General features: G+C 40.4%; 1 protein-coding gene across 5 annotated transcripts in view; it reads left to right on the top strand.

Annotated features, from left to right (window-relative positions):
* Positions 1–22,146, top strand: part of LOC122827864 (tetratricopeptide repeat protein 28-like) — a 234,225-nt gene that overhangs the window by 52,489 nt on the left and 159,590 nt on the right. The window contains exon 1 of one of the 5 annotated variants that reach the window (XM_044110945.1): positions 19,490–20,932. The exons of the other annotated variants lie outside the window; for them this stretch is intronic. Within the exon in view, the coding sequence (XP_043966880.1) occupies positions 20,906–20,932 (27 nt within the window). The 5' untranslated portion in view covers positions 19,490–20,905. Of the gene's footprint in view, positions 1–19,489; positions 20,933–22,146 lie in introns of those variants that run through there. 5 annotated transcript variants of the gene reach the window in all.

Genomic DNA, 22,146 nt, shown 5'->3' with positions numbered 1-22,146 from the left:
TGGCCACGAAACAAAGCTGCAACATCAAGATAATTTCTGCATGTTTTCATGCTGAGCAGAAATTAATTGAGCCGTGTGTGTCCACTGCTGAGCTCTCCACTCTGCTCAGAAGAAGCAGATTTAGGTCAGGGAGATTTGGGTTGGTGGAGAAGCTGGAGAGCTTGTTCGAGACCGTAAAAGCTGCCCTGTACACCAGCTGGATGGACTGATAGCGCTACAGAGCCATTTATCCTCTTTAAGAGTACTTTGTGGTTCTGCATAGCAAGAAGCACCTCTACCTCTGCTGCTCTTTCTGAGATGACTGTAGTACACATCTATTCCACTGTTCACTTCTTTCAGCCACAATCACATCATAAGAGCAACAGTAAATGTCTTGCAGTCAGGGCTTTTGGTAATAAAGGTGCATCAAAACAAATTACAATAATGTATTAAGTTGTGTTATTATGATTAAAGTTATCTTATTAAGTCCACCTCATAAAATTTTGATATTCATTACACAGAGTGATGCAGGGAATTTTATTTCTGTCCACTACGATATAGCTTGGAGATAATAAGATTGATACAGAAATGTTATGACAGGCTTTGGCTCTCTCCGTGGGGGGGGGGGGGGGGGGAGCACACCGGAGGTGAAGAACAGCAACCCTGTAAAACGAAGCCCATTCAAGACTTTAAGGGAGATTTACAAGGTGTGGACTGCTGCTGCAGTTTCAAAAGTCACCACACACAGAAGTGTCCGATTCTTAACGTCAGGCGAGTCCTGATTTTATTTTTAATGTTCAAATTGTCTGAGAAACAAATTTTGATGTTTTCATTTGCTATAAGCCATAATCATTCAAATAAAAATGGAATTGCAATCAGTCCATTTAAGATATGGCTTTTTTAATCAAAATCACTTCAATACATCATTATTGATGTTCTACGTTATTGAGATACACTTGTATTTTAGTGCACCTTCATAAGATTTTGACTTTTTTTCTCTAAGTAGCTCAGCAGTCCCTTTGCTCTCACCTTTCTGTGTCTGTGCAGTCTAGACTTTTTCCACTGCGTGATCCAGGTTTCATGCTCAGAAACAGACCCTTGCGCTTCACTAACAGCTCGTTGGTGTGAACTGACGAAGCCAGTAAAGTTCGTATTGGCAGATCTTTGCAGCTGTAATTCCCCTGCCAGATTTGTGAAGAGAAAGGCACCTTTTCTTTTTTAAAATCAGTATCTGCCACACAGTCAGTGCTGAGAAGTACTGACTTTGTTACCTTGTGGCTGTTTTTGCTCAGTTTTGCCGTTTAGTTTTCAACATTTTCGATAAAGCCAACTAAACAGAAACGCCCGAGTCCTAAAAAGAATAACATTGATGAGAAAATCCCCCTCTTTATTCCTAAATCCTCTTTTTGTTAAGATGCCATTTGCGGTAGTAATCATGCCTCAAGCGCCACTTCTGATTATCCTGTTGTGGAGCCATTCTTTCTGAGTGGAAGGTGAAAATGAACATTCCCACCTCTCAATTAAAGCTGTGGCGCCAATCGGTGCATTTGATTTTATCACAGAGCGTTAATAAGTTTTGTGTCCGTGATAATGAGCCCATAATCCATGCTTAGTGCAGAAAGCTAACCGGCGGTGTCTCACTGTGTATTATGAAGCCCAGACAGTGATTTAAACTAGGGTGGCACTTTTATCTTGGCAGTGTAACTCGCAACAGAAGCTAACAACTTCATCATAAACGAAAGTTTCCTGTGTATTGTCAGACCTAAATATGCCGATTTTCTCACAGGCTTATTCGGTATTCAGCTAACCGGCCATTCTGACAACCCACAAATTTAGTTACGATTGTTTTTTTTGTTTTTTTACTTTGTATGGTGTTTTGATCATTGTCTTGTTTTGAACAGCTTTCATTTAGTATATGAAGGATGGGATTGTTTGCTCTTGTGTATTACGTCAATTTGCTCATCTCCAAATGGACCGCACACTGTGTGTAGTCGGTGTGATGAACACAATGGATGATTGATCCACGCAGAGGATTCGAACATCTGCTGTACTCCACAGGGGGAGTTTTTTCTTTTTTTTGTGTGTGTGGGATGCCCAGCCCCTTTCAGCAGCTCTGAGATGTGGGAAGCTGCAGTTGGGTTACAGTTTGGAAACGGCAATTCTCAAACACAGCTTTCTGCTGCATTGCATCATATCTGGGCCTTTTTCTCAAACCACATCAAACGGTTCTAAAGGGGAGGCCTTCTGTGTGGTAAATGCTAGTTGTTCACATGGCCTCCGGTTGATCCAGATCATCGTTTCCCTGCCTTGATGTTTCCTGGCACCTGTGGACTCCACATGTGACCTAAATTAGATGCGATGATTGAAAGTTTAACACAGTTTTTTTAAAGTGAGAAGCTGGAATGTTGGTTAAGGAAAACCAAATAAACAACAGCAGCACAATGCTCAATGGTGCAGCTTTGATGGCAGAACCGAATTCCCAGCATGATGGGCTCATAGCAGACAAACAAACAAGCAAACAGAGGAATCTGGTTCAGCTGCTGGTGCAGTACAAATTCACACTGTGCTCTATCGACAAATGCCCATTCAGAGTGTTGTGTTTATATTATATGCTTTGGTTTCATATTAATGTTGCTGTGATGCACCATAAGTTATCGCTATAGGCTGGAAGGTAACATCTGTCACACTATTGTGGACCTGCTTTGTCTTTCAGTCACTTACAACAGCAAGTTCCTGAGTCAGGTATGACAAAATATTAAGTTTGATCAGAAAGAATGTGGCAGGTTTTTCCAGATATTTGTAGAAATTTGCAGAAACACCGTATGTAATGCATTTAAGTAGTACAGAAGTGAAATGACATATATTTGTACTGCAAATCTTCTCTTCGATTCGTCAAGCACACATTATTGTTGTATAATGGTCTGTGTTTCCACTTTTTAAAATGTCAGAACATTTTGATGACGTGTTGTTGACTGAAACTTTAAGATTTTTTTTGTTCACTCTTGGAAGAAATGTCCTCTTTTTACAATTCTTAGAAAACAAATCTTCCCCTGTGACGTTGTGGTGAAAACGCTTTTTTTTCTTCTTCTTTGAGTAGAACGCTGCGGTGCATCTGACCCAAAACTAGTGAAGATAAAGCCACGTTCTTTCAGTGCAATCGTGGTCGTGGTTGATATAAATCTTAATTTCTACACAACTTACTGATACGAAAATAGCAAACCACTTCTGCATCCGAGTCTTTTTTGTTCAACCTCTTAGTGCTCAGGTGTGGTGCATTCAATATTTAGTTTGATCACCAGCTAATTTCCAAGTGCATCTCAAAGTCACAAACAAACTAAAGCAGTGAAGGAAAGGCATTGATACTGGTTCCAGCGTTCATCCTTTGGACATAATCTGATTGCAACAGGCCTAAACTGATGGGCTCGGTTTCAGACTGACTGAGGCATCGGGAAGGATCTCGGATTCTCTCCCTTGTGACTTTCATCATCAGCAGCTTGACTGCTTCACTTTTGAGAGCAGCCTGACAGTAAATGCTCTAATCATCTTTTTCTGTAGCTGTTACATCATTTCTGCACAACAAAGAGCAGAGACGTCCAACAGCCTCAGACCCCTGGAGAGGAGATCAGGGTGGCAGGGTAGTGAGTGTGACCGTTCCCTCTGAACATTTTTGTCTTCAGATGTGACAGGCTGACACATCCACCAACGAATTTGTTTTTTTTTTGTTTTGTTTTTTTGGGGGTTAAATTTACTAACCATTAGACAGCCTTGAGTGTTTCCAGAAGCATTCTGGGCTGCAATTAATCTATGGCACCTAAAGTCACTTTTTAATCACTACGTGCATCTTCATATTACGTCCCTTTGAACTATATGTTGCAGGAAAGCTGCATGAAGTGATCAAAAAGAAGGGTTCTTTATCTTGTGCTTTAGTCAGCTGGTGATAGAGCTGTTGCGACGTGATGAATGCTAAGCCAAGTCAGACAAACTGTTGAGTCACAGAGGAGTGTGTCAGCACCGAGGCCTTCTATCTGTTTCTGGCCAAGAAGTAATTCATACCAGAGGAAGGGTGTGTTGGTGGGGCTGGAGGGTGGAGGGGCAGCATGGTGATGGATGAGGGCCGCGCAAGAGAAGGACGAGGCATGAAATAGAATGAGGATGAAGGACAGAGAAGTCCTGGCCAGCCCGAGGAGGGGAGAGGAGAGTGTGAGACAGAGATGGAGAGACCGGGAGTGTGGAGAGAATGAGGGTCAGAGAGACACTAACCCGCTCTCAAAATTTGCTGATGTTTGCTGCTCGGCGCCGCACTGTGATATCGCGCTTAAATTTACATTTACTCAGACAATATGAGGTGAGAGTCTTCTTTCTCAGCTGTTTGACCTGCCAAGGCCAACGTGTCAGGGAAGGACAGAATGTGGGGGGAGAAAAAAAAAACAACAACCTTCTGATGAGATCACAACAGTCTGGGTGCAGAGTCTGTTTGAGTTATTAACACAGAACCTTACAAAAGTAGTCAAACCCCTGGGTTTAATGTGAAAGAGCAGCAAAAACTGTGGCTTGTGTTTGCGTTCTCAAACTCTTTACTCTGTCACCCTCATATAAGGTGCATTGTAATCGGTTGCCTTTAGAAATACAGAGTAAACCAGTGTGTAATTTAACTGATGTGTGTTCCAGCTGTTTGAAGGCCTTAGAGGTTTGTTAGAGAACTTTAGTGGACAAAGAGTATCATGAAGATTGAGGATCAGAAGATGGAGAAGAAGCAGGTATCCCTTCTTTTATCAGCTTTTAACATCTCATGGATCAATGTTCAAGTCATCTTCTGAAAATTATAGGAGTATAACACATCTGTGATCCACCCATGGCAAGGCTATCCATCTGAACCGACTAGCCAGACAAGAGGAGCGTTTTAGTTTGCAACAAACAGACCTTTTGTAACTCTAGAGAGGCTACAGAGAGCCACAACTCTGTCTTTTTATAGGACAGCTGTTGCTCTTGCATGCATCATGTCTGGTTTTTTTTTTTAAATGGCAAGAAAAAAATCCTTTGAAACAATGGCTTTTAAGGTTATAAGGCAAAGCAAACAAGCCGCAAAAGTTGCTCCGGTCAGGCAGAATTGTCTTTGAGGCGTTTCTCTTATAAAGAAATGCATTTTTGGGTGAATACTGTATAAAAGCCTTGCAGACTTGCTCCAAATGTAAGTATATCCACCCGCACTGTGCTCTGCTACGCTGGAGAAGAATGTCGAAGACGGGGGATGAATAGGTTGCTACCACGCTGAGATAGAAAAACTCAGCAGGTGGCTTGATTAGCGATTATTTATTTTCCATCTTATTTCGAGACTTTAGCTCAATCAAATTCTCTACAGCGTTATAGTAATGTAAATGTAATTACTTCACCATTCATATTTAAGCCTCAGAAGAACCCTCCATCCGCTGTGTGGCTTTTCAGCTTCGTTCCTAATGACCTTCCAAATGGTTATCTGTACTGGGAGCCCTGCTGTGGAGCTGCGATTTACTGCTGAATTGTGAATAAATGAAGCTTTCGTTCCGGCTGCGAGCTGTCATGATGTGTTTGAGAAATGTGGGATTGTATTCACGCGTGCACACATGCTTTCATACAGTACTCTGTACCACCCCATTATCTCTGTCTGTTGCACAGACACACACACACACGCACTCACACACACGGAGTGAAGAGAACAACAAACAGACTCATCAGTCATTGGGTCATGATGATGGTGGCAGCTTAAAGGTGTCCTTCCTATATCTTACAGTCCATTTGTTGCTTTCTTTCTTGTCCATTAGTTTTGCTTCCCCTCTCCTCCCTCCTCTGCGCATCCACTGCTGTTTCTCTTCCGGACCGTTCTGGTGTGGCCTGACCTTCTTCGGGTCATCTTCCTGTCTGCAACGGGCCGGTAGGGGAGAGGGGCCGGCTGTTCTCAGGGCCAGCCAGATGGCTGGGCCTAGTCCGGGACCGGGGCAAAGCCCACCGGCCAAACTGGTAGCAGACAGGAGCTCTGCGGGGAACAATTTCCCCAACGCTGCTGCGCCTCAACATGGTCAAAAACTGCTAATTATCCTCTGGCAGTCAGGTGAAGGAAGGGTCCTGGATTTAATGTTAAAGTTCTGGCATAAATTTAGAGTCGCGGGCGATGATTGCTTCTGATGTTCTTTTGTTAGCGGGTCTTGGCTGACAGGAGGCTTCCCTGGAAACGGGTGAAGATGATTCGAGTAGAAAAGTCAAACCGATGACAAGGAGGTTTGACAGCAGGGGAGAAAGCTGGTGGGGTTGAGAGGCAGCATGTGTGAAGAGTTTGATAGGAAATGACTGGAGTGGCTCCTATTCTTGGAATGGAGTCAACCTCCCCCCCCCCACCCCACCTACATCTTCCTGCTTCTGCTACATCAGCTGCTGAGTTTCAGCTTGATGCGCATCAGTAGCAGGAGCGCCATTTATTTTTTAAAGAACTCCCCGTAGCTTGTGGTTGTTCACCCAGTGATTCATTCATCTGCCGTAACTTGTAAAAGCTTCTCACCCCTTAAGCAATTTGTCATGTTACATCTACAAACACCAGTGTATTCTGTTGACCTTTTATGTGATAGACCATCACAAATTAACACATAATGGAGAACTGACAATTTTAGCATTGAAAAAAAAAAAGGTGAAAAATGTGCCTGGGCATGAATTAACGCTCCTCTACTCGGTTACCTCTAAAACACACATTGAGACAAATTGACTTCAGATGACACGTGGTTAGTGGATAAGATGCAGATAATAAAAGTATTTCTGTGTACATAAATACATTTGGGGATGCTAACTCTCAGCAGGAAGCTGGTCAGAGTTAAGATGGGAAACCTATGAGGGGATGCTGTAGACATGAGATGTTTTAGCTGCAGTGAAAGAGTACAGATTAAAGTACGTGTCAGAATGGCCCAGTCAAAGTCCAGACCTAAACTCAGCTCAGAATCTGTGACAACACATAAGATTTTGGTGTTCAAGGACATTTTCCATCTAAACTAGCTGAGCTTAGGATATTTAGCCAATAATGGGCAAAGACGTAACAACTAAGCACTCATTTGTTTGGGTCTATCTCAGTGTAGTCTATACAATGCTGTGAAGTTTTAACATGAAAGAAAAGTCAAAGGGTTGTTAATACTTTTGAGGTTCACTGTATCGTCCTGTAAGGTAACCCTTGTTCCTCAGAGCAACGGCTGACCTGCTTGACTCGGCCGCTCTCCAATCACCTCCTGCATTCAAATGAGCTCATCTTGCTGACAAGTTACAGCGGTGGCCGTTATCTGAGTGGTCATGTTGAGGGAGACCAATTAATCCTGGCGTGGCAACAACAGCGCTGCTCTCCCTGTATTTCAGCCCCATACGTCAGGCGCTGAGATGAAAGAAAGGTCTGCCTGTGCGACATTGCTAATTTAAGGGATTATCACCTGTTCTACCAAAGGCACATTAATCCTAATCCTGTTTTAACCCCTTTGATCTGAAGTCAGAGTGATTTAAGGGGTGGACTGACCTAATCCCCCTCACAACATCCACCAGAAATGTACAGGTGCCTGATTTGCTTTGTGAAAAGTCCAATTGTTCTCCCGTTGCTTCCTTTACCATTCTGTTTGTTATCCCGCACAGGGACTGAGTTATTAGCAAATCCTTTTGTGCATCACTTCTTTCATGCCACTTCAAGAGTTGTAAATTCTTAGTTGATGTGCTCTCTAAGGATTAGATTAGTATGGGTAGGAAAAGCTGTCACTGACATAATAAGCCTCGAGTATTAAAGTATTATAGTGCGGTAACTGATGAGAAAAAAACAAAACAAAATTGAAGCAAATTCAGGCAGCCTCTGCTGTAGTCTGGTTTTAGTTGAGCGCTGCTTATTTTTTCTTTTCGTAATCAGTATTTTTTCCTTTAATTACTGCGCTGAACGGAAAAGAGAAGCTTACAGAAGACCTTTAAAGGAAGATAAATATTTGCAGTTATTTGCTGTTAATTGTTGTCTGTTCGGGAGATAATCTGTCATAAATTGTCCTTTTAATGCTTTAATGTGCTTATTATGATTACCAGATTGTGGCGTGCGACTCGAGTGTGCGTGTGCATATGTGAGGGGGTGTAACACATGGAGACGTTTGATATGAGAGGGAAAGCAAACAGACTGTGGGAGAATGTTAGATAGACTTGGTGTGGTGATGACGGTGGGAAGAAAGGTAATTGGAAAAAGAGAGGAGTACGTTCGGTTTTGGGGGTTTTTTCTAAATGAGGGACTGGAGATGGGTGGGTCAGACCGCAGTGTGTGTGTGCGTGTGCTTTGGTGTGCATTTGTGAAATCAGATAGACACAAACACATGTGAATTCATTGTCCTGTTTCCATCTTTGTGTTTAGCGTATAGAGCTTGGAAGGACCACACAGGATCTGTGCCTCATGCGTCGGAGTATGTGGCAACGCTATCATTATTGATCCTGCCGCAGACGTCAAACCCCAGCGCCTATGTAACTGCCTCTCTGATTGAAACAGCATGCTGGAGCCCGTTTCATCCGTGTCCAAAACCGCTGAATTATTAAACACAACTCTGAAGCAAAGGTCCCTCGCTTTGCCTAATGTCGTAACACAAATCTACTGTAAAGCGCCTCCAGGGGATAAACAGGCCTTTCTTCATTAGCGAGATTGGAGGAAGAAAAGGAAAGAGGCGAAAATTAGGGGGAGAGGACTTGAGAGAATAAGGGGATTTTAATCATATGTCTTAATCACTCATGATGGTGTGAAGAGTTACTGATTGAACTGCAAGAAAAAGGACTATCAAAGATGTTATATTTGGTTCCTTTCCTTTCATACATAATGTCAAAATGGGAGATGAAGTGGGTTGTTTAGATACTGTGGAAAAGGAAACTCTCCAGACCCAGTGACCCATTCACAACTGTTCATAATGTTTCTTCGTACATGAAAAGAACAAACTCTTCTGCATAATCTTTTTAACCCAAGCATTACATAGTTCTGTATAGTTATTTTTTTCTACTTATAATAGCACAAGACTTTTTACTGCCACTTCTCTTTATTCTGAAGATTCCAGACTGGGGAAATTAGAGGACATTCAATTACCAGTTCGGCTGCTGATACTGAGAGTCAATATCAGCAGCAACACATGTACGTGGTGTTCATGGCTAATAAAACTGTCTAAATGTGTGGTAAACCTTTGGAGATACATACATTATTGATCAAACAAGAACCTTGTTTCTGATAGGAAGTTAGGAAATTAAACAAACAATGCAATAGGAGAAGCTTTTCAATTTTTTTTTTTTTTTAAAGACTAGAAAATGGTTTGTTGGAAATTATTTATGCCCTGCTCAATAACCAATGGAAATCTTTTTTGCCCACATTACATTAATTAAACCTTTCTTATCCTTGCTGAGCAGCTTTCTGCATGTTTCCACCGATATTTTGATTATTTATCTTTGACAATTATCTTTCACCATAAGCTTCTGCTCTCTCCGTAATTCTCTATTAGCGTCCAGTCTGGACTTTCGATGGGCCACTACAAAAAGTCAATACTAATTTCAGTAATTTTAGGCTTCACTATATAACTTTAGAGAAAGCTAGGACATTTAAAAAGTGATGGCACAAATGCCAAAGTCAAACTTTCTGAAAATTGTGAGATTTTGTGCCGACAGATCCTTTTATTACCCTGATCACCTGGACAACTACTAATAGCAACACAGATGCACAATGTACACTAAAACTCTGTATTATCACACACACTAAGGACAATTAATTCTCACAAATTGTAAGGCAAACGTTTTTTTCTGTAACTACTTTATGTTTTGTGGTTTTTGATATAATCAGCCATGAGAAATCTGACTTTGACTTTTTTTCATGTCGAGTCTTTGGATTAATAACTTGTAAGTAGAAATGCAACAACATCTTTGTTTGTATCAAATCTGAGTACAGCTAGCCTTAGATTTGTGTTGACTACAGGAAAGGCAAATATGAAAGCCGTTAGTATTACGGTACTTCTCCATTTGCAAAAAATAAAATAAATGATATGTTGAATTGAAATTAAACTCAAATTGATCCCAGTCTGAGATGCTAGAATCAACTAGCAGGATCAAGTGCATTTATACATGTTGCCCTCACTATTACAGTAATTACATTACTTGTTCTGGACAAGAACAAATAACATATTTCCTAACAAAGACGATGACGCTAACAGAACTGAAAGTAGCATCTGTCTGCTGCTCACTAAGTGCCAAACCTGAAACAGCTGATGTGTAAACAGGTTTTTTGCAGAGGACTGGTTTTCAAAATTGGGTTTGCAATCCCACTGTGGTTTGTGTGTGATGTCAATGTAATAGTATCCTTCAAAGTAAAATTAGATAAAAAGTGATTACGACATGTTTAAGCTGTAAATGTCAGAATTTAAACAAAGCTTAAGGTTGAGCCAGTCGCACCGTCATTTTACCTTTGTTTGATGCTTATTGTTAAACTAGCCTCTGCCAAAATAAAGCTTATTTTGTACCTCAGAAGCCAGAATTTTTTCTGGCGCCTTTAACCTGCTTCAGGCCTCTCGGGCTCAAATTGTTCATTTTGGATTTTAACATGACCCAACAACTTTCCTTCTGACCTTTCACCTCTTCTTCTCTTTTCACTTATGAAGCCTTTTGCTCAGACATTTCTGTGTCAGATATAGATGTGCGTAAGACACATGGTAGCATGTTTATGGATGTAGGTGTGTGGTGAGTCCTGTGACTTCACCTTTTCAAATACAGAATCTCTCATATGATTAGAACTGCATAAACATCCCAGTGCTGTTTACATTTCCTCGTGTTTTATCTGATACTCTCTAGATGGAAGCTGCACAGTTGGCGGTCAGGAGGGAGGATGAAGACAACTTTGTTGCCATGGTTACAGTAATAGGGACTGCTTTAAGACAGCCACAGCGGTGCTCGTTCCAATGACCCATCCAGCCCTTTTGCTCTGTAACGTCACACAACTTCCTACTTGGTTCCCAACAGGCAAAACTCATAATTACTGCAGTTACCGCAGGGCTTTGTCACACTAACGTAAACACACTGTTTTTCATTTTACTGGCAGAAATTATACTGTTTTTCCTTTTTTTATTATTATTATTTTTTGTTGAGGGACCTTTTCAATTTCCTCTTTCTGTATTTATTTGGAAACATTTTTTGGGGACTTTTCTCTTTTAGTGAGATTGAGAGAACAGCAAATTCCCACTTGGGGAAGCTACAAATTGCATTTACCAAAAAAAATTATTTTGGGCTTGAGCACAAGGACCACTGCCAGGTTTTGTGCTCTGGTGAGCAAATGTTTAGCTTTACTCGATCTGTGTCCCTGCTGTAATGTGATTTCTTCCCAGCCTGTGATCTTGAATGTGACGTGACATGAAATGAGAGGTTGCTGCTCATATTGCTGAGCATGCACTCCGCTGATCAATGGGGGGGCCAAACGGAGAGTGCCGTGAAGGTGTTAAAAGCCTATATTCTTTACACAAGCCGTTTCTGTCATTCAGTCCAAATTCATCCCCCAGTTTGAATATGTTTGTTTAACGGGCAGGACTCTTCTCTGAACTGCTCAGTCCAGTCTGAGTGGGTGTTTTGCCTTCACTCTCCCCTGACATTAGTCGACTCTTAAGATGAATTATTCTGCTCCCCATGGACAAAACCCAGAAAACAAATACCATTTTGAATAGTTTTCCGAGCCTCTAACATCAACCTTTGCTCGGGGCACGTTGGGTGGCCAGCGCATGTGACCTTCTCATAGTGTGGCCCCATAACCCCCATCCATCCCTATTAGAGGGCACTCATCAGGGACAGCAGCCAGAGTGACACACTCCCAGCTGGGTTTCCCAGGAGAAAATAATGTGGAGGGCAGGGAACAATCCCAACGGTGCGCTGAGGTTTGTGTGTGTGTTTGTTCTCTGCAGATAGGACTCTGTGACTCTGAGATATGCACAGGCTCATTAATTAGAGGCTCTCATTATCCCCCCTCAGGCTCCAGACACTTAATCAACACCAAGCTCCCGCTAAGACACAACCATACATGCACTCACACACACAAATAGTCGTCCATCTCGCATATTCCACAGCAGACTAAATTCTGACACAACATCATCCACCAAAACAGCTTTGTTAAAAGAGGAGAATGAATGAATGCTGATGAGGGTTATTTGTTTTCAGTGATGTACAGAAACAGAGTGGTGGGTGTCATTGCTGTTTAACACTTTTATTGTTACGGTGTTGTTAAGCGCTTCAAAACAGATTCATCCAGCTGCCATGTCTTTTTATGGATGTAATCTATCAAATATTCTAAATTACATTCCTGTGTTATAAATGTTTCGCCCAACAATAAAGTTTATTAGTATTTAAAGCATAATCATTTATTACTTGTGGCCTTCTGTAATGTTTTTTTTTTTGTTCTGTTTTTGCCACACCTGTTACAGAACAAATAGAAAGTTTTACAGTCATGTAATTGTTGTCCTGTTGGAAGCTCCACTCCATCCCCTCCATTGCATTAGGTGTTTTACATAAAACACCAAATGCAACCCCATAAAAATGTAAAATACAGTGTATCCCAGACATCCTATAAAAATGCCTATTTACCTAATTTAATAGTTCAAACGCCAAATATGACATAATCTGCATTAATACAAACAGTGGAAACAATATTTGCAATAAAGCAGGACCTAACATCTACCATTAACTTACAAAGAGAGGCGGTTACTTGTACAGACTGTAACTGTTCTAGTATTGAACATAGAATCAAAATAACTAGATTATATTCTGACATAATTGAAGCGCTACTGGGAGCTAGCCTGCCTTACAATAAGAGTAGTGGAAAGATTAAAAATAGACCAGGTTGGAACACGTATGTGTCTAAATTCCACGGTGAAGCCCGCGAAGCTACTTCTTCTTGGGCTCTAGCAGGTAAACCTAGACAGGGCCCTATATTTGAGCAGAAAAAGCTGTCCTCTTCAAAATACAAATATGCACTATGCTTCATTAGACAGAATGAGCAAACGTTGAGGGCTGATTCCTTGGCAAAAAAGCTTTTAGGAAAGGATACAAAAACCTTTTGGAAAGAGGTTAAAACTATCAATAACAGTAAATCCTCTCTCCCTTACACTGTTGATGGTGTTTCTGGGGTGAATATGATTGTAGATTTTTGGCAACAGCACTGTAGCAAGTTATTTACCTGTGTACAGAGTGAACCCTTCCATATTGAGAAAGTTAGCACTGTAGAAACTATCAAAACACATGAGGTCTATCAAGCAATTAAAGAACTGTCTGTGAATAAATCTATAGGAATGGATCTTATTTCAGCTGCACATCTCAAATTTGCCAGTTCAAGGGTTGTCCATCTGCTTGCCTTGTGTTTCACTGGGTTTATTATGCATGGTTTTATTCCTGAATCCTTGATGAATGTTCTTCTACTTCCTGTGATTAAAAACAAAGCTGGTAAAATTGGCAGCTCTGATAACTACAGACCTGTAGCCCTAGCTAGTACACTATTTAAAGTCTTTGAACTAATTCTTTTGCCAAAATTTGCAAAGATAGTAATGTCTACTGACAATCAATTTGGGTTCAGATCCAAACGTGGGACCGATATGTGTATATATGGCCTAAAAGAATTACTGAAAAATTATAACAGCAAAAATTCTATGGTTTTTCTGTGTTTTTTAGACGCCACTAAGGCTTTTGATCGTGTGAATCATAGAAAACTATTTTTAAAATTGTGCCAAGCTGGTGTTCCTAAGTATATAGTAAGATGTCTGTCCTACTGTTATGCTAATCAAACTATGCAAGTGAAATGGGACAACTGTGTGTCTGCATCCTTTCGTGTCAACAAGGGAGTCAGACAAGGAAGCATTTTATCTCCTATGTTGTTTAATTTTTATATGAATGATTTCTCTAAGCAGCTAAACTTGTGCAGAACTGGCTGCATGGTTGGTGATACTATTATTAATCATTTAATGTATGCTGGTGCTGATGGTTTTTAGTCCAAGTTCAGCTGGTCTTCAGGAACTACTTAATGTCTGTTCAGCATATGGTGAATTACTTGATGTCAAATTCAATCCATCAAAAAGTCCCATCTTGATCTGTCGCACTAAGGAGGACAAAAATAGACTTTTTCCAAATTTGATGATGATGGGCATTTACCGTCAGGTTCGAATGTTATACGCTCAGGCAAATATCCTTGTCCGTAAATTTGGATTCTGTTCTGATGAACTTGTTTAGGTCATATTGTACATCATTGTATTCTGTATGGTCCAGTGCCAGTGAACTGTTTGTATCGGCTCGAGTCAGCACTTTGATGGCTGTTTTAAGAAAGCTTATGTGTAAATTTCTTTGTCGTTTAAACGAGTCTAATAATAGAATTATACTACTGTTGACTAATGTTAAATATAGTGCAGTAAAATACTCATCTGTACTCTGGAAAGATTGGTATGATTGTCTTCTGAATGGCTAGGAGTCATTTATTTTTATTTTTTGTACTTTTTATTCTTGTATCGTCTTTTTCTTTTTTATGTAATCTGGACTCTGAGTCTGTAATAAAAATCTATCTATCTATATCTGTCTATCTAATGGTCTTCCTTAGCTCCGCTCTTTGGGGTAAACTTAATCAGCACCAAGGAAAATGAATGGTGCTCCTGGATTGGCTGCTTTGCAAACATTAGTCAATAGCATGTCAAGTACCAATCCTGTTTGAATATTTTAGACATGCTGTAAATTAACAAATTCACAAATAGTAAAATTTTTGCTACACTCCCCAGAAAAATCCACAAAACCCAAACTCCAAGTAGGTGGAGGCCCACTCTATGAATAAATAGCAATCAGGTATTCCATTTGTTTTCATAGCAGATCACTAATTTTTAACAACGTTTCTCCAAAGCCAAAGAGCTCTGGCATTTGGATGGTGACTCAATGTGAAACTGCAGAGCAGACACAAATATTTTACACAATCTCAAAAGCACTGCAGCGACACGGTTGTTGAATGATGTAGGTGTGCTGGTGCCAAAACTCTGTTTTTTGAAAGAGATTTTTGTCACAATAGTCAGTGCTCAGTGTGATCAGCTACAGACAGTTTACCCTTGGTTGGGTGCTTGTTTCCGTGCTGCTGCTTTTTAGAAAGTATTTCTCCCGACTCCCTAATCTTTACTAAACAAAACGACATTCAAATCGTCATAGAATGTCAAGTCTTTAACTCTGCTTTGGAGCATATGCAGGCATTGTGTGGATGTATCTATCCAGTTTTAAGTGAGGACACAGGTGTAGATGTTTCTGCTGTGAAATTTATTGCCTTGAAACTCCAGTGCTTGTAATTAAAAGGCCATTGTTTATTCTAACAGAGGACAGATAGCACACAAAGACACCCCAGTGTCATGACTTCGAAAGCGAGAGCCTGTGTAGTAATTAATTATGCCTCCAACATTCATGAGAGCAACTAGAGTGAGCTGCTCTTCAGTCAGGTTTTTTAAAAGCATTGAGTATTTCTTTTTCTCCCCCCCCCTTGAACATCCTCTGTTGTTGCACACAGTTTTCCTTGACATTTATCCTTTTGGTCAACTGTGTTGTACTGAATTTATGCAAGCTCCCAAACAAGGACATGCTTTGCAGGTGGAAGAAGCATTAGTTGGTGACGGGCCTTGCATGGCTCTAGCTTTTGTAATATTGCAGCTGCTCAACGTACAGCAAAGCCGGCTTCAAAGAGCAGCTCACTCATCGGGCTCCGATCAGAACCTTCAGAGGAGACATTTTTGAGGGCGTGATTGGCACGAACAAGAAAAGGAAGCACAAACTCGCGCACGGCTCCAACTTGTGGAAAATGAAAGAGGCAGTTTTTTGTTTCCCTCTGAAGGCTGGAGTCTGATTTCCTGTGCGGCTGTGATTGGGAAAGCAGAGGCACGCACAGGGAGCCCGCTGCTGTATGGAGATGCCAGATGACAGGCTTCACTACGAAGAGAGGCTGTTGCTTAATGGTGCGCTGAAGCGGCCCGTGATTGGTCCTCTAAATGCCTTCTACGAAGCAACTTCTTGTGTAAACCTATTTTGGATGTTATCAGTGTGTGGTTAAAAGAAAATTGTAGTGAGGTGCTTAGCCTTTTTTTTTTTACATTAACTTTTATATAAAATAGCATTTTAAGAGAATAAAAAGCTGTGAAGCTACTGTAACATTAACCCTGCCCCCTCCCTCTGTGTGCTTTAAGCACTGTGTCAGCTGTGTGTGCATAGGTGTTGTCAAACATTTGTTCCTGTTCATCCATGTGGATCACCAAGTGGACACTCTGTGCACAGCAGGAGTTTGTCCATAAGGCCATATGGCATCCTGCCCCCTCCTTCCACTCATTTTTTGTCATCCGCCTGACCCCAAGGCGCACTGTGGGACCACGCTGACCCCTGAGAGAGTCAAGCTTATTGACCAGCCCACAGCTCCATAGAGTCCATTACCTAAAGCAATTTAAATCACAAGCCCATTGTTGAAGCTTCTTTATCGACCATTTCCCTAATTCACTTTCATATAGAGTATAAGCTCTTATGAATAGAAACGTTTTGTTTCTTGAAAATATCCTGAACGTGTCCACCTTTTGTCATATTGTCACTGCAAATATTTTTTTTGTGATAGACTAACACAAAATAACCCATGCATGTTTTCTTTATTTTATTTTATTTTATTTTATTTTTTTTAGAAAAAGAAATCTGCAAATGTAGCAGGAGTATATATTCAGGTGTTCCAAAGCTTTAAAAAAAGCAGTGCAATTGAAACTGCAGGTAATTTGGTTTACACATTGACCAGTTTTGCACATCTAGAGATTGAACATTTTTCCCATTCTTCTTCGCAGAATATCTCAAGCGCCATCAGATCATGTAGGGAGCGTCTGTGAACGTCAGTTCACATCATGATGCAGATATGTTCAAGCTTTACATTGGATGTTGTGCTTAGGGCTGGGTGCAGCCAATGCTAGTTTTAAACCAGACGTAGCGTTTTGCAACAATTCTACTACGTTTCTACATCTGTACTCCATGAACTTGGGCCTTCCTCTTGCATGTTTATAATGCGGCTCTGCTCCAGCACACCTGACACATGATGGAATGCTGCCTATGACTTTTCTTTAAACAATAGTTTTTCTTTTCCCGCCTTTTCATAGATACCAGATTTGAGGAGTTAGAGCTGAAGAGTTGTTCTCTGAGCAGATCCTCACTGTGGATCTTTGCAGCTTTTCCAGAATTCCCATGCACCTTCAGATTTCTTCTTTTATTTATCTTCTCCTTGCCAGGGCTGTAAGCTTAGCTGGATGACCATGTATTGGACGGCGTACAGCTGTGCTATACTCTGTCCTTGTCCAAATGATACAGTGCTTTGTGAAATAGACTACATTTTTATTTTTTGCCAGGTTAAAGTTCTTCACAACTTTCTCCCAGACCTGTGCGTTCCTTGATGCATTGTTCATATGTTCTCCAATGAGGCCATCACAGAACCATTGTGAAGGGGCCTTCTACCAATTTATGTCACTGATTCATAAATTGTCCCTGACAATTTTAAGGCTTGAGTTGCACTTAATTTGATTTAAGGATACTAGTGTAAAGTTTGATTTAATACATTATGCATGCCTTTAAAAACTGATCTTGAGGGTTGAGTGTATATTACTCCTTGTAAAAATAAAAACTGAAAACCCGTTCTCACTCTGTATTTCACTTTACAGTTATGCATCACTTTATTTTCACTACCCTTGAAAATATTCAAAGAAAATACATTTAAGTTTGTGGTTGCCATGTGCCAAAGTGACGGGTTATAAATACCTTTTCAGGGCGCTGTATGCAACGCAGTTATTTATTTCCAGTTACTGAGGTTACGACCACTTGACGTAAAAACTAATGAAAACTATTTTCGCTCTGTAACTGTGGTATCGATCTTGGCCAACAGGCTCTTTCCAGATCAACCTTGTGCTCTGTTTTCAATTCTGTTCAGCCCGCAAAAAAAACGTTTCTTTTTAAGCGTGTCAGAGCTTTTCTCTCTCCAGCCAAACAATGTCTAATAAAAATCCCTGGCAACGTTTTGCATCTGATGGCAGTGTACGGTAAAATATTGCTCTGTAAACTGAGTGTGACAGCAACTCTCAGTAGAAAGAAACAGGAAAAAGAACTCTGCATGTTTCTTTTTTTTTGTTTTGCTTTTTTTATACGTGTCTTCAGCATCCAAGGTTCTCCCTCTTGTGTGAGTTGTGCTTTTTGTGCATGAATTCAATCAGTTCTCACATAAAGTAATCGAGGGCAGTAACGACAATGGCAGTGTTGCAGTGCAACATGGCAGTCCAGCACTGTGTATATATTTTAAGTTACTTAAACTGGAAACGGACATTGCAGCATTTAGAGCAGATTTCACTTCTACATTTGTCTGCTTGTTTTATTGACTTTGATCATTCAACTCATGCAACTCCACATGAAACAGAAACTCAAAGCTACTAGCAACAGCAACAATACTCCATCATGTTTACCTTTATAGAAGGAAGATACTACAATTGACTTATGAAGGTAAAATCCAATGAAGTACTTGTAAAAAGGTGGACTGTAGAGAAAAACATCAAACTACTAAAAGGGATCCGCTTTAGAAATATTGTTGATATTTCTAATATAAAATTATGGATAAAGCAGAATGAATGTTCAACCATTACTAGGGATTCTTTGGTTGACTATAGTGGTAAAAACAGAACAGCTTACATACATTAATCACTGACCTGAATGCCACATTTTGAGGGTTTTTTTAATTCTATTTATAATAAATATAAATATACAACTAACATCTTTACTTGAGATTGTTATTTTAAGCATCTCTTGAAAATCACAAGTAGTGTTTAAAATAAGAATAGTGAAGAACTTTGGATTGTTATGAATTTTCTCTAATCCACAGTGACTCAGTTGTACCTTTAGGTTTCTTTCTTGGTCAGAATTGCACAGGTTTATCTTAATTTTCAATAATAATACATTTTACATGCAAGTGTCTTTCACAACACTCAACATCACTTTGCAAAGAAAGCTCAACTCATTTGCTGCATGCTGTGACACTAGGGTTTGAGTGTATTCCAGTTTAAAATCACCTTCAGCCTTTGTGGTTTCTGGGTTGAACATCCAAACCAGATTAATTTTCTCAGAAGGTTGCAGTTTGATTCTGGTTAAAATTTGGACATAAGTGGGTAGAATATGTAAAACAGATGAACATTGAGGTAGTGAAATGCAACCTGTTTTCAACCTTTAAAATTATGAATTTTGGAATTTTTCTATGATCTCTGTATCAAGACTAATATCAAAAATAGCCAAATATTAGGCCAAAAAATTCGCCAGTGGTTCATTGATGACAAAAAAAATATCAAGTCAATTCATTTATTGGTAAATGTGATAAATATCACCTGCAATTTAGCTTGACATGGAGCTCAAAAGGGACAAGATAATTAATACAAACATAAAAAGTGTTCTCAAAAAAGTAACCAATCACATATAAATGAATAAACGGATAAAATAGGCTTCAATAAAGACCCTAAATAAGATCAAGCTTGCTAAGGAAAGCAGATAAGCGTTCAGGGCTCCCATTGCCTGAGGATATGTACCACTTAGGAATAGATTTAATCTGAATTTAATGCTTTTTAAAAGTCAGCAAACATCTTCTTGGTCTTAAAGATACTTTTAAGTATTTTTCTTACGTAGAGGATTCTTCAGCTCCCGTTTTGTCAAAGTCGATTTATTCCCATGATGAGTATTTGTAAACCTCCATCAAACATCATAAATTGCTTTTGGATTTACTGTCATACAAGGTGTTCATTCAAAAGCACATAGAACTAACTCCAACTGGACTAAACCAAGTTTTAACCTGAAGTTGTTTGATGACATTATACGAATCTACACACCATTCCTTTGTCAGTCTGCTGTAATTCACAGCCAGTCTCCAGCCTGGGCGGCTCCAGCAGCACATTGCGTAAACGTAAGGCGCACTTTTTGGCAACTTGGGATGCCGTCGGCGCTATGACCCTGCTTCCTTCCATCTCCACAGCTCGGCTCCTCTGCTCAAAGTCTGTAAACTGCAAGGCTGGAGGAGCGCAGCGGAGGAAGTCACCAAATAGCTGTAGTTCCAATTTGTTACTGTTGCAGGAATCAGGATTTCCTTCCAGTACAGCCTCACAGAAATTCCAGGGATTTTTCTTCTTCTCCTTCTCGTGTGTGAGGCTGTACAATCTCTTTCCCGTGAATCTCAACGCCTGTCTACACTGGGCACAGTTTTAATTCTTCCTCCACTTCTACTTCCAAAAGTGTGCATCTACAGCCGGCGGGGGAACGGAATTTGATCACTGTGATGAATATTTTTCCATTTTACGCACGCGTGTCGTCTTCTTATCGTTTTCCTTGGATCGGGCAGGAAGATTCCACTTTATACGAGCGGCGTAGAACTGACTTGTGCAGCCTAGTTTGAAGGAACAGCCTCGTTTTGAAAAGTTGAAGAATAATCACTCTCTACACACCGTCTGGAACGGTTCTAGGGGCGCCGAGCGCGGCAGAGGAGGGGAGTGGGTTTAACGCGCCGCTCCACTTTGGATTTACGCGTAGGAACCTTTCACCTAAATATTACCGGTCTACTCTAACCGGGTCTGTGATTTACATTTCCTCAAGTGTGGATGTAACCCGAGGTGTGATTTGCGTTGACTGTGCGGTCGCCCAACCTGAAATAAAAAAAGAAGACGACGAAAAAAAGACCAAACTGCCGCAAAGCTGAGACTCGATCGCACACCATCATGCACCACTTCTTGGGAAAAATTTGCTGCAAAATCGAGGGAAGTAGAGCGGCAGCATGACTTGTGCTCTGGATTTCTTTGAGTCTACATTCAGTTCTCACACAGCCTAATATCTTAATGCTGTTCCATTTTGGTTTACAAATATGATGAAATGGCAGCCCCGGAAGAAGGTGAGTGATGCTGTTTCTAGTTCTGGTCGTAGATAATCTTCCTCAGGTTAATCACAAGTTGGAAAGACAGATCAGAGCAGAAACCAGAGCTCTGCTGTCCTAAACTCCTCCTCACTGTATGGAAAGCAGTTTATAGAATAAGTTTCAGTTTAACATTTTGTAAGCTAATTAGTGTGAATTAGTGTTGCCACAGGAGTGAAAAGCTTTTTCTCTTCACCTAATTTGATACTTAAAATTAATTGCCCGTAACATGTGGTTTGAAATTGATGATCCTGTATTACTGAATGTGTTCGCCCATTTACACTCTGACCTGTACGTAAATGTTTTGTCTGTCCTGCACTTCTGTTTATCACCAGAGAGAGAGTCTAATCTGTACTAATCAAGCCATCAGTGATTAATGCGTTTGGAAGGGAGCTTGTGGCACTGTTGGCATACAGCCTACACTCTGGAAACCAATGTCCAAATTGAAGAATAACTTCAGCAACGAAGGCAAATAAGCTAAAGAAGTCCCACCATTTTCACACCTAAAAGTTTTACCACGAGCTGACACCCTCTCTTTATTTCATTTCCTAGACAGCTTATTATTATTGCGTGCCTTGGCCTCACTGTTACCTATGGTTTGGCTTTTTCCCCCCTTTCAAGTCTTCTTGTTTTTGCTGTCTTCTGTTGCTCGATTTTTTTTTTTTTTTTATTTTAAAAAAGCCCTAGAGTATTACAGCATGGAAAATATCTGAAAATCATCTGGGGTCTGTAAAAGGAGAAAAAAAAAAAAAAATAGTAGCACAAAAATGCTTATGTTCTGCCTTTCTACCCCTAGGGGGCACCTGCCTGACAAGGAATAGTCAGCTTAAAAGGGGGGAAGCACTAAACTGGTCACAAGAGGGGGAAAAAATACATGCATGAGTAACTCCTTTTGTTCATTTGTCAGCCCGTTTATGTATTATTGTAACTCCTCCTGTTACCAAGCTCTGTGTTAAGGACCAAGTATAAATACTGGCAGGACTCTTTCTTTGTGGCCCAGTTTTTCTTTTCTCTTTTACTGCTTCACAGTAGCATGATGGTCTGACTTTTTTTTTTTTAAGCGTGGGACAGCAAAACTAGACCGCTATTAACTTATTACAGAAACAGAGCAGTGACTTGAACTACAGTACGCCCAGTACGCCGCTGTTTCCCGAAATAATCTCTTTACATTGCATATTCAACATCAAGCATTA

The sequence above is a fragment of the Gambusia affinis genome, linkage group LG03, assembly GCF_019740435.1.
Source record: "Gambusia affinis linkage group LG03, SWU_Gaff_1.0, whole genome shotgun sequence".
Taxonomy (NCBI): Eukaryota; Metazoa; Chordata; class Actinopteri; order Cyprinodontiformes; family Poeciliidae; genus Gambusia; species Gambusia affinis.
The sequence above is the reverse complement of the archived record's forward strand: the minus strand, read 5'-3'. Positions and strand labels throughout refer to the sequence as shown.